A 12,260-nucleotide genomic window follows, 5' to 3' on the forward strand; every position below is an offset into this window, starting at 1 on the left:
GTAGGAAGGATTTTGAAAGGGTTAGTGACTGAAGCCTGAGAGAGCCAATAGGAGACCACCTAGTCACTTGGCTTTGAAGTTAATGTGGGTCTGGACTTCAGTGGCAACAGCAGTTATTACTGTTGTATAAAAGGCATGAAACTGAGTCAGACATGGAAATGAAAGAATGAGGAATTGAGAAGTTCTTAACTCAGAACCTAGAAGACAAACTTTAAAGGGCATCTCTTGCAATGACAACACAGTATCTATTTGGAAATGTCCTATGGGCAGTTAAAAATCCAGATTGACTTCCAGCTCTCACTAGAGGTGACTTAGAAATTTTCAGCATGGAGTGTGATAGAACCCTTAGAGTCATATGAACACCCTGAGACAGGAAATGTGTTTATATTGCTGCAGGAGGGCCTTGAGGAAAGCCCACAGTGTGGCCAAATTTGGTGTCAAATCAGAGGTGATTCAGTAAGACATGAGAGCACGTGGTAAAATAAAACCATGGTATTATTCATATTAGTGAAGGAAAGTATCAGCTATGTCTTCATTGCTGACTCATCCCCATCAGAGTCCATAGTCATAAGCCTCAGGGCTGTTCTGCAAGTAGAGGTTGAAGAAACCTTGAAAGGTCTTCACGTCAGTGAGGAGAGATGATACTGTGGGATCCTTCTTCATGGCTGCCATCCACAGCTTAAGAGTTGGAGCGTGGTCTACACACCTGTGGGAGATGGAAATAATGAAGGGATGAACTAGGCTAAGTAGGAAGGCATTGCAAAGGCTCCTATAACTCTACAGTTTCATATCATTTTCCTCTAATCTTTTCAAAGCATTCTTTAGAAATACTTCTTTAAGATGTGCATAATCATAAAATATGAGATTTGGAAGATATTGTAGAGGTCCTTGTTTTGTGGAAGAGGAATCTAAGACTAGAGTGAAGTGACTTGCTCAGTTAACCTGAGAACTTGTCCAAACTAAGAGACTGATAGCTTTTTAAAATGAGAATGTGAAAGACAATCAAGAACATGACATATTTATTACTCTGTGGTCAGACCATGACTAATAGCAACTGAGCAGTTCTAAGCTCTAGGAAATGGGAGTAAGCCAAGGTGGCTGCTAAACTTCAAAACATGGAGTTTGGGAAACAGTGTGGGACTCTTGCTGGTAAATGGAAGGTGGCATTGGTCACACAATCCTGCCTGATGTCCTTACGAAAATGTGCATCCTTATGGGTTTTTAACCAGGAGGGGAGAAGTAAATCACTTTTCAAACATTTTACTACCTGTTACAGAATTCCCCACCCCTGCCCAGCCCAGAGATGGGAGAAAATGGAGGGTGTAGGTATAGGACATGCTCTGGAAAGTCCAAGTCTCCTCCTGTCTGCTTGTTCCCATTCATGTCAATTGAATGAGATACATTAATTTTTGTCTATATGAAAGGTTAGTCTATATTATTCTGGTTATCATTGTCCTAAATTATGCAAAAAATATTCAAGTGTCTTACTCATTCAACTCCAGAGCTTCCAGACGTTCAAACCAGGGCCAGATGAGGTAATCAATCATAGAAAGAGAATTGCCACCAAAGAAGGTTGTCTTCTTATCAGTCAGAACCTGAATATTAAACAGCATAAGAATACTGTCCATCAGGACTAAAATGGATAAACTGTGCAGTAGTCATATGCTGGAACACTACAAAGAATAGGAATGAACTATACACAACACACACAACCTCAGAAACTTGACCTTGTATGAAAGAAGTCAGACCCCAAAATGTATATTATATGATTCCATTTGTACAGAGTACAGAAATCATCCAAAACTAATATTTACTAATGTTCACTTTGTAAATTCAAGCTGTACTCTTACGCTTTGGGTAAGTCTCTGCATACGATACGTCAATAAAAACTTTACTGAAAATAAACTGGACACAACTAGATTAACTATTAAACAATGCCATGTAAAATTCTTTGAAAACCAAGTACAAAGTATATATCTGAAATTTAAGGAGGTGAATTAATATTATGGTTTTGCAAACAGAAGATTGAGAATATTATCTGGCTAATAAACACCAAAGCATTTTATAAAACATCCATGATTTTTCTCAGGGCCCTTATAACATCCTACATTGTAGATAATTTATATCTACCTGAGTATTTATTTTTGGTCTACTATCAAACCAATTATCTAAACAGTATGGACTGCCTCTCACTTTCTACCTCCCATACTGTTCAGCAGAGTGCCTTGCAGTTACTAGGCACTCAGAATTGTACAATGAACCAATATTGTCTAGGTCTGTCCTTAAATTGTAGGGCCTGGTAATTATATTATGCATAAGTTAAATTAAGTATGATAGTTTCAGTCAGAAGGAAATACTCTCTCAGCAGCCTGAAACATGGAAATAGTACCACTTACTTTAACGCATGAGTCCTTAACCTGGAGTCTGAAATTAGATGGGAAGAAAATTATATGTCCCCCAACTAACCCCAAATTTAGTAGGTAGTATGTGGATTTTCTACTGCTTGGGGACTTGGCACCTTAAACCTCTACCTTGTTCAAGAGTGAGCCGTAGTTGTACATAGAGATTTTTTTAAATCAGGAAACATGATTCTCTTTCTGTCTGTATATATGAGAATATGAAATATGTAACTTTAAAGAAAAATATAAATTACAAAACTGATTCATTACAAATGAATTACAATTCATTACAATCCAATTACAAAACTGGAATACAAAAATCCTGAAAATCAATTAACATTAAGGAAACTGAACTACTGATAAAAACTCTACCCCTATAAAATACACCGGACTCAAATGTTTTATACAAATTGCCAAACCCTATCAAATGGTTTCAGAACTTAGAAAACCAGCGAAAGTAACGGGACTCATTTTATGAGTTGAGAAAATCCCTGATACAAAAACCAACTAGTGAATTCCCTGGGGGTCCAGTGGTTAGGACTCTGTGCTTTCATTGCCCGGGGCCTCCTGGCATGGCCAAAATAACAAACAACCACAACAACAACAACAAAAAACACAAAGATATGATAAGAACAAAGTAGTCTCTTTTATGAACAAATGTGCAATAATCAAATATCAACTAGTTTTAAAATATATATGAAAATCCATTGAAAGCAACTGGGTTTTACACAGTAATACTGGCATGGTTCAACACCAGAAAAATCTGTCAGTGCTACCATAACTATTCACCAGATTAAAGGGAAAATATTCAGTGAACATTTCAGCAGATGTAATAGATGAAGACAAAACACTCAATAAAATCCAACACTTTCATGACTTTTTAAAAAATATTCACAAACTAGTAATAGAACTTTCTTAATGGGAAAAAAAGCTTTGACAAAATCTACAATAAATGGCAACCCACTCCAGTATTCTTGCCTGGAAAATCCCATGGACAGAGGAGTTTGGTGGTTTATAGTCCATGGGGTCACAAAGAGTTGGACCAACTGAGTGACTTCACTCACTTTACAGTAAACTTCAAACTTAATGATAAAAGGTTAGGATGCATTTCCATATGAGACAAGAACTGTGTCTTCCCTCAGTAAAAACCTAAGGCTGACTGTGAATGGAAGAGAATTCCATATAAAGGTCCAAATAGCATCTCTCCCACAAAGGAGGAAAAAACACACCTGGGTTTCCCCAAGCGTATCTAATGGCAGACTCTTGTGGGAAATGTTCATTATATAATAAACATTTTTACATAATTTTAAGTTTTAATGTATAAAATAATTTTATTTCCATAAAGTTTATTATATAACATAAGTGGAAAAAACCACAATGACTTATGTTCTGATTATAGTTAACGTTTTAAATATATGTTCAAGGACTGAAAACAAGCATGGAAAAACATAAACAGGTGTAAAGCTGTGGAAATTCGGTTGAAAATTTTCCTTAATATTTTGTGTCAGTGCAATAAAAAGTTTTAAAAGCAGGCCCATGACAAAACATTTTTAGGTATTTTGGTTTGTATCTTAAATACAGCAGCTTACAGCTGCTATCTGTTGTAAACGAAAATTTCCTATTTGATGTTATTTCTAAGTACCTTAAACTCATTTTGGAGATAGGAGTATGAAGAAAAGAGGAGAAATGAGTGTGGGTATAATATATCACTTAATCCAATAAGAATCAAGGAGAAGGGATTGATTACCTCCTCTAGCTTGGTGATTTCTTTATGCAATTCTTCTTTTAGGCCAGAGCAGTCTTCCTTATTTTGTGTTCTAAGAATCCTCAATATCAAAGGTGGTACCTAGACAGAGAATAATGTCTTAGTTTATCAGTGTGAGGCTAACCATACTGACCCTGTCACATAAAGGCAGGATAGAACCCTCACAGTCCGTGTCAGGGTATTCTATATACTTGATATGTGCACGAGTTCCTCTTCACAGAGGTTATATACTGATCCTAGAAACAGTTTTGTTACCAAAGATGCTATACTGTTCAGGATTTTATAAGCTGCAAATAAGCCATTTTGGTGAGTCTGAATCAAATATATCTTAAAAGGACACTGAATGGCATGTACTGTACATGAAAGAGACTTGAAGACAATTTGGCAAAGTGAGAAGGAGAAAGAGTCTTTTAGCAAGAATAGAGAAGAAGGTGGCAAGTTTGGGAAAAATAAAAATATTCAGCATGACATGAATATAAAGTATTAGGAGAACAGTGAAGAGATGTAACTTTGAAAAGTAAACAGGGTCCAGATTATGAAAGAGCTCATGGACATGTCAGAGCCGGCAAGAGCATAATCCTGTTTGTCTTTCCCTCCCAAATCACTGAACCTAGAGTGACAGCACTGATTCAGCTTTAAAAACAAAGACATTTTCAATAGGAGCTGAAATTTCTTAAACACACACCTTAGAAAAGGACTCCAAGACCATCTTTTGGCAAGCTTTCTCATAGGGGTCGCCTGGCAACAGCTTCTTCCCTGGATATGCTTCATCCAGGTACTCACAAGTGATGGCAGATTCACAGATCAATTGACCCTGACTGGTTTCCAGAACCGGCACCAGGCCTGAGGGATTCTTCTTGAAGAACCACTCAGGCTTATTTTTCAGATTGATGTTGATGACTTCATGCCTGAAAAGCACAGAAGACAGTGAAGACAGTAACATTTTTCTTGTATTCCTGAATAAAATGTCATTGGTCCCATCACCCACTGAGCTGATCAGACCCCAATTTGGGAGTCAGCGTGGCCTTTATTCCTTCCCCCTGCCCCCTCTTCCTCAAATCACCTGGATCAGCAAGACCTGTCAGCTAGACCGTCAAATCAGTCTGACTTCATCTGCTTCTCAGCTTTAACACTTGCCACCTCGTCCAAGACATCACCTGCCACCTGAATCTCTACAGCAGTCCCACTGGCCCCTGTGCTTCCCCTGTGACCTCCCTCTAGTTCATTCTCCACATCCATTTACAAAAGTAAATTGGAGGAGGCCACCTCCTGCTTGCTTACAGCCCTCAAGTGCTCCTCACTGCAATGAGGATAAACTCTAAACCCCTTCCCATGCCATGTGATCTGGCCCCTGCTTACCCCTCACATGTTTCCTATGACTTCCGGTTTGGTCATTATGATCTGGCCACAATTACCTTTTTCAATATTTCTTGAATTACTTTCTCCATTGTACTGATATGTAACAAATTACTTTGCTCACTTAATTACATGTTTGTTATGTCACCTCCCTACAATATAAGCTCCAGTAAAGCAGTGATCTTGTGTGTCTTGGTCATATTCATAAACAAACATGTAAGTCAGCAAAGTTTTAAACAGATTTATATGCTATGAAAAAATATATAAACATTTTCAGATTGGTACTCAGTACACACTGGTTGAATAAATAAGTGGAAATGCTTCAAGACTCAATTAGATATTCCATTTGGGACTAAGATGTATCTTAATTGCAAAAATAAATCAGCCTACTAATTGAGTTTGTCCACACCCGCTATATAGAATCAATATGATAAAATTAAATTCCTTTTGCTAATTTGAATAGAAAGCTAGTCATTTTTTTATAAGAATATTAGAGAATCCAAAATATTCAACCACAAAATAAGCTCCCAGATTAAATCTCCATGCATTGATATTTTTTAAAACTGCCACATGGGTAAACACACTAAGTAAACCCATAAAGAAGAAACAGGTGAAGTCCAGACATATACTAAGATGGTTTTTATCTAACTTCTCTCTTGTCTGAGAGATTTTAGGGGAAATAAGCGGAAGGGAAGTTTCATATAATTGCTACAGCCAGATCCATATCATTTCAAAGCTGGATGAGTGTTCAATAGAACAGATTAGTTACTCAGAAATAATACACCCTAACATCTTTTGTTTCCTTTCTCCCCATCCACCTCAGAAGCTACAATAGCATTTAGCTTGAGGTACTATTAAATACACAACCCCACCCTCTCCACCATGGAAACAAAGGAATAGCCAGATTGAATACTGGCATCTGTGTGTATGTATTACAGGGTTTGTCTGCTGACAGATTACTGTATACTCAGATACAAGCCACTGTAAGAACAATGAGGCTCCCTGCCAATCAAGATTTCTGCAATTTCATACTGTGAAAAGAAAGGGTAAATCCTGGGCTTTTGTAATAAAGAAGGCTCTCAGAACACATATGCATTTTGGTATCTTGGTAATGATGAGCCAACAGGGCGACATACCTGCTGCAACAAGTTGGAAGATGAGAGAAAACCGTACTTTAGTAGATTCTATCATGTGGTAAAGTCTACCACTTATCTAATCAAAGTCTCCTGGGACTTTAACCCATGAACATAGTTTGTTAGTTGCTCAGTCATGTCCGACTCTTTGCGAGCCCATGGACTGTGGTCCACCAGGCTCCTCTGTTGTTTGCACTGTTCAGCAACAGTTACCACCCTTCACTCTCCATACGTGCGCTTTTATGATAAGATCACTTTAATTTTCCTTTGGAAAACTGTCCCAGAAAGATAAAGTTTTCAATCTAGAGTTCCAGAGGGGCACTAACCCAGAACTCTGTGCCTCCAAATTCAGCTGTCTTGATCCTGAACTTTTCAGTTGTATGAGCACAAGATATGTCATTTTTCAATCCAATTGAATTGGATATCTGCTATGTATTGATAAATGTTACTAAATGTTAAATATTTTGCTATGTATTTAGAAACAGTTTCATCTAAAGACACAAGAGTTACTGAAGTGATTAATCCAAAAATAATTTGTTTTTTTTTTTCTTTAGAATATATAGCTTACTTTTTTTAGGGAAAAGTATTGCCTGCTTAATTCTCCCTCTAGCAGGCTAAAGTTAATTTTAAAACTCTAAGCATATAGATGTAAAGTTTCTTTGGAATGGGGGGCTATGTTTTAAACTCCCACATCACAGGTATTTGATGTCTGTTCAACCCACTGTTCAGGAAAGGGCTATATCCTCAGAATAAATGTAAACAATATATAGATAAATAGGACATGAATGAAATGGGATGAAGGAGAAGGCAGTACAGAAGGATTTAGGGATGTGCCAGAGCTAAAAGAGCCGCTGCCTGTGATTCCCATTCCAGTGATCTCTGCATACCACCAACTTTACTGGAGCCCCAGCTTTGCTGACCCATAAAACGGTTAGGTTAATCTAAACGAGATGTCCTCAACTGGTGCAGTGGTCTATGGCATTCCTTCCACTCCCCACCAGGGGAACAGAGTTCATAGCTTTCTATGCACGCAATAAGTCGCTTCAGTCCTGTATGACTCTTTGCAACCCCATGGACTGTAGCCCGCCAGGCTCCTCTGTCCATGGGATTCTCCAGGCAAGAATACTGGAGTGGGTTGTCATGCCCGCCTCCAGGGGATCCTCCCAACCCAGGGACCCAACTCGAGTCTCATTGTCTCCTGCACTGGCAGGCGAGTTCTTTACCACTAGGCCTTTATCACCCCGCAGAAGGCTGAGAATAGTGTATTTGGCAGTAAAGAAAGCTGTGGGGACCCTATCAGAGATTCTCGTACCCCGCCCACGGGCTGCCCAAGCCTCCCCAAGCAGCTGGTTCCGGGCAGGCTGGGAGCGGCCCCTGCCTCGGTCCTCACCGGATACCCTTGGCGGTCAGGACCAGGAGAGTCCTCTGGGCATACGGGCAGAACCTCATGCTGTAGACACGGATCAGGCCCTCGGGGACGGGCCCCGGGGGGGCGCTTCCTGCGGAGAGAAGCGGACGCGGTTACAGCCTGGACTGCAGTGGGGACATCCAGCATCCGGCTGGTTTCCCGCGAATGTGAAGTCTCCTAGGCCGCTCGGCTCCGGAGCAGAACCACCCCCCACCCCCCAGCACGCGTCGGATCACGGTCGGCAGGTCTCACCCTTGCCCAGGCTCCTAGCTGATCCTCCGGACATCTCGCCGCCGCACAGATAAAACTGGCACCGGGGTTCGCAGGGGTTTGCAGACCAATTAAAAAGTCGATCGCCCCGCCTTCCCTCTTTCCCTCCCTCCCTTCCTATCAGAAGTAAACCAAACCCGCGCGCAGAAGCCCTCTGGGGCGGCCCTGCCCCGCACTCTGCTGCATTCCCCACGCTCTGCAAGAAGGAACACGCCGCAGCCCGCTCGCCTGCCGGACGCCACCCCGTAAGCCAAGAGGCAGCGCCGGCCTTCCGGGTTTGGTGGGGGTTAAGTCTTAATTAAAACATCTCAGGTGGCGACTGTGCCAGAGTTCATCGTGCTGGCCAAGAGGTGCTGACATATCGAGATGCACAAATGACGCTCAAAATCCTCAGAGCCCTTTCCTGACCCCGAAGGATGGTGGCCTTCACTTTGTGAGTGGATCCACGCTCCACCCGGACCCTGACCTCCCACGCCCCGCGCCCTGGCGGCGGAAGGCGAGCTCTGGCCGCAGTCACGTGGCTCTGACTTAGTTGCAGCTCTTCCTACCCCAAGGCTTCCAATACTTAAGGGCCTGTGGCCTGGGCTCCAGTGCTTGCTCAAGATTCCAGAACATGCTCTCCCAAGGTTCCTTTCCATAGCCCAGGGCCAGTCATGGAGCCACCTGGAGAGCCTTTTCCCTTTTTCTGTCTGGACTAACTTAATATGACTACTGGGAGGGTTGCTGTCCCTACTGTTACTCTTAGGACACATCCTTTTAATTTTAACCCAAAGGAAACAGTACAAATTTGGATATTACTAGTATCTGAAGGATAATGCTGCTTTCAAAAATTTACTGGATTTTGAAGCCCTAGAAGGGGTAAATGCTCAGAGTCAAGTAGGTTAGTGGATTTAGTCTATAGGTCTATGAAAATTGTCTGGCCAGGTCATCCACTCATTCAGCCCCCTCTTAATTAGGAAAGAGGGGCTTCCAGAGCACATAATACAGATACTGGAAAAGAGTTCATGCTCAATCGCTCAGTCGTGTCTGACTCTTTGTGACCCATGGACTGTAGCCTGCCAAGCTCCTCTGTTCATGGAATTTTTCAGGCAAGAATGCTGGAGTGGATTGCTATTTCCTACTCTCTTTGGAAAAGAGTAGTCAATGTTTTATTTGACTACTGTGCCATTTATTTATTATTATAAAAAAAGCTGAGCGCCGAAGAATTGATGCTTTTAAACTGTGGGTATTAGAGAAGACTCTTAAGAGTCCCTTAGACGCAAGGAGATCCAACCAGTCAATCCTAAAAGAAATCAGTCCTGAATGTTCATTGGAAGGACTGATGCTGAAGTTGAAACTCCGATACTTTGGCCACCTGATGCAAAAAAACAGACTCATTGGAAAAGACCCTGATGCTGGGAAAGATTGAAGGCAGGAGGAGAAGGGGACGACAGAGGATGAGATGGTTGGATGGCATCACCAACTTGATGGACCGAGTTTGAGCAAACTTAGGGATTTGGGGATGGACAGGGAGGCCTGGCGTGCTGTAGTCCATGGGGTCGCAAAGAGTCGGACCCAACTAAGCGACTGAAATGAACTGAACTGTTCCATTTATTTGGGAAGGGAGAGGCATGGTGTGTTTTTATTTTTTATTAGCTCTATTACTGGAGCAGCAGACTGTGGTAATTAATAAACACATCCATCTTGGAGCCTTCCTGCCTGAGTTTGATTATGATTCCATGCCTGTCTTAGTTTGCTAGGGCTGCCATTATCAAAATACCCCAAACTGAGTGACTTAAACACCAGAAATTTATTCTCATAATTCTGGAGGCTAGATGTCCCAGATCAAGGTGTGAGCAGGGTTGGTTGTCTGGTGGAACACAATTCAACTGCTTCTTGAGTCTGTCTCCCAGCCTTTCATCCTCAGTATGGCTTTTAAAAAACCTCTTTTCTATTCCTAGAATAGATTGGTTTATTGAGTACTTCCCTCTACAGTTCCAAGTGACTAGCAGAATGCACAGGAGAAACTCAATCAACATTTCTCAACGGAATGAAGGTAAGAATTTGGCAAGACAGGAAGGAGAGCCCTAAAGAAGGGAAGAGGGGAGGACTGGAGGAGAGGGAAGAAAGAAGGGAAGAGAAGGGCAAGTAACAGTCTGAGAGGGAAGGTCAGAAGTAAGGCAAATTGCTAACCTGTCTTATCAGTTACTTCCAGAAGCTGTCCTTGAAATAGCCGAGGGTACACCACAAAGTGTACATTAATTGAAAGTTTTGCATATCAGACTTGGCTTTAAAGTCTTTTAAATTAGCTTTGTAATTTGTAAATTACTCAGCTTTGTAATCTTGGGGAAATTGTCTTATCCTCCCTTTCTTTTTCTGTAAAACGGGGCTAATTGGGGATTTGAATAGTGAATGAAATTATGCCTGCACCGGCGCTTGGACGGTCAGCACTCAGCGTTAAAGTCGACTGTCGGTATTTACTAATGTAACTATTTGCCCTAGCCTGGGCCACTGCAGTACCCACTGGAGGCCCGCCCCCCTGCTTCACTCGCCGCTCTCCCGTTGGTTGAGACAGCTCAGCGCTGCCACCAATCGGCTTGGTTCGAGGGGGAGCAGCCGAGAGGGCGGAACCAATGGGCGCAGGGGGCATGGGAACCTAAACAGTGAAGGCTTCCCGTCTGCAAGCTGGGGGCAGTCCCGGGCCTCGGAGTAACAGTTAGGCTCACGGCCCCTGGCCGGGGTGAGAGACACAGGGCCCTTGGGGCAAGGCTTGGAGAGAGGCCTACAGCGTCACGTCTTTGAAGTGCGGCATCCCCGGCCTCGCTGCTCACAGTTTGGTCTTGAGAAAATTCTTCTCTCAGACTACATCCTCTCCCTTCCCTCCGCTTCTTAGACCTGCTCACTTTCAAAGTCCACCTCTTCCCGGTCAACCCCAATGCCTTCCTGCACACTTCCTTTCTCTGTAACTTTTCTCCTGCCCCTCCTCCCCTCCTGCCACTCCCATCCCCAGCGCGTCCAGTTATTCAATGTTATTCACTTTAATAACAGCTCTTTCCGGCCTTTGGTGATTTTCTCCGTACTTAGGGCCATCAGTCCCTTCTGTCTCCTATCCACTGACTCTGGATTTGTTTGCACTTACAGTGCACGTGAAAAACATAAAACGCTGCACAGGTGTAAGTTGGCATTGCTTTCCTTCCACATTCTAGAGTGTTACTTGTATTCCAAACAGCATCCACCACGGGTCCTGATTGTACTATTCCCTTGAAGTTTATCTCCAAACCAGTGTCCTTCTCTTGTCCTCTCCACCATCTTTAAGCTTATCTTTAACATTTAAATAGAGGTAGACTCCCCCCTCCTCTCAGACTCTCCTTTCTCTAGCTTACACTCATCACGAACTCCTTACTTTAAAATATATTCCCTTTGTGTTCTCACCTTTTTCATCCATGTCCTATGATTATTCCTTTTACTTTCTGCATTTATCTCTAAGTTTTAAATCTAAAATATGGCTACACACGCTCCTTTTTTGTAAAGAAGCAAAATTTCCTACTGGGCTTACAACCATAAAGCAGGCTGTCGTATTCGAAGTTGCTTTTTAAAGTTTATTTTTAAAATTAAAACTAATTTTAAAGGGTAAGGCTCAGAATGCACCCTGTTTTCTTTGAGAATTAAGCTCTTTTCTCTGTCGTTTTCACATTTTCTTTTCCATGTATACAGGACTTCAGAAATCCTTCCAAAATTTTCTTAGGTTTGAACAGAGGTGGTGCTTCACTGGAAAAGCTCTCTGAAGAAGGCTTTTGAGACCTAGAGAATGTTCAGTCTGCATTTAAGTTTCTATAGTGCCTGGACTGTAACTGTCCAGTTCAGAACACACAGCAACCTCGTGTGTTCTTTTATCTGAGAGATTGTTTTGGGCAGAAACGGGGTGAAAAGGGAATAGATGAGTTTCAAAG

At 42.0% G+C, this 12,260-nt stretch overlaps 1 protein-coding gene and 1 long non-coding RNA gene across 3 annotated transcripts in view; one reads left to right on the plus strand and one right to left on the minus strand.

The window, feature by feature from the left end:
- Window positions 1-477: 477 nt before the first annotated feature.
- GSTO1 (glutathione S-transferase omega 1) lies at window positions 478-8,762 on the minus strand. Its single transcript, XM_005903700.3, has 6 exons — window positions 8,314-8,762; window positions 8,044-8,152; window positions 4,850-5,072; window positions 4,147-4,245; window positions 1,489-1,595; window positions 478-706 (listed from the first exon to the last, which is right to left on the minus strand). The coding sequence occupies exons 1-6, from the start codon at window positions 8,345-8,347 to the stop codon at window positions 553-555; spliced, it is 726 nt and encodes a 241-aa protein (XP_005903762.2). The 5' UTR covers window positions 8,348-8,762; the 3' UTR covers window positions 478-552.
- Window positions 8,763-8,934: 172 nt separating this feature from the next.
- The window catches only part of LOC138985839 (uncharacterized), a 28,510-nt gene continuing 25,184 nt past the window's right edge, over window positions 8,935-12,260 (plus strand). For both annotated transcript variants that reach the window (XR_011462802.1, XR_011462803.1), the window contains exon 1: window positions 8,935-10,366. This is a non-coding gene — a long non-coding RNA (uncharacterized lncRNA). The remainder of the gene's footprint in view (window positions 10,367-12,260) is intronic.

This window comes from Bos mutus, chromosome 26, assembly GCF_027580195.1.
Source record: "Bos mutus isolate GX-2022 chromosome 26, NWIPB_WYAK_1.1, whole genome shotgun sequence".
NCBI lineage: Eukaryota > Metazoa > Chordata > Mammalia > Artiodactyla > Bovidae > Bos > Bos mutus.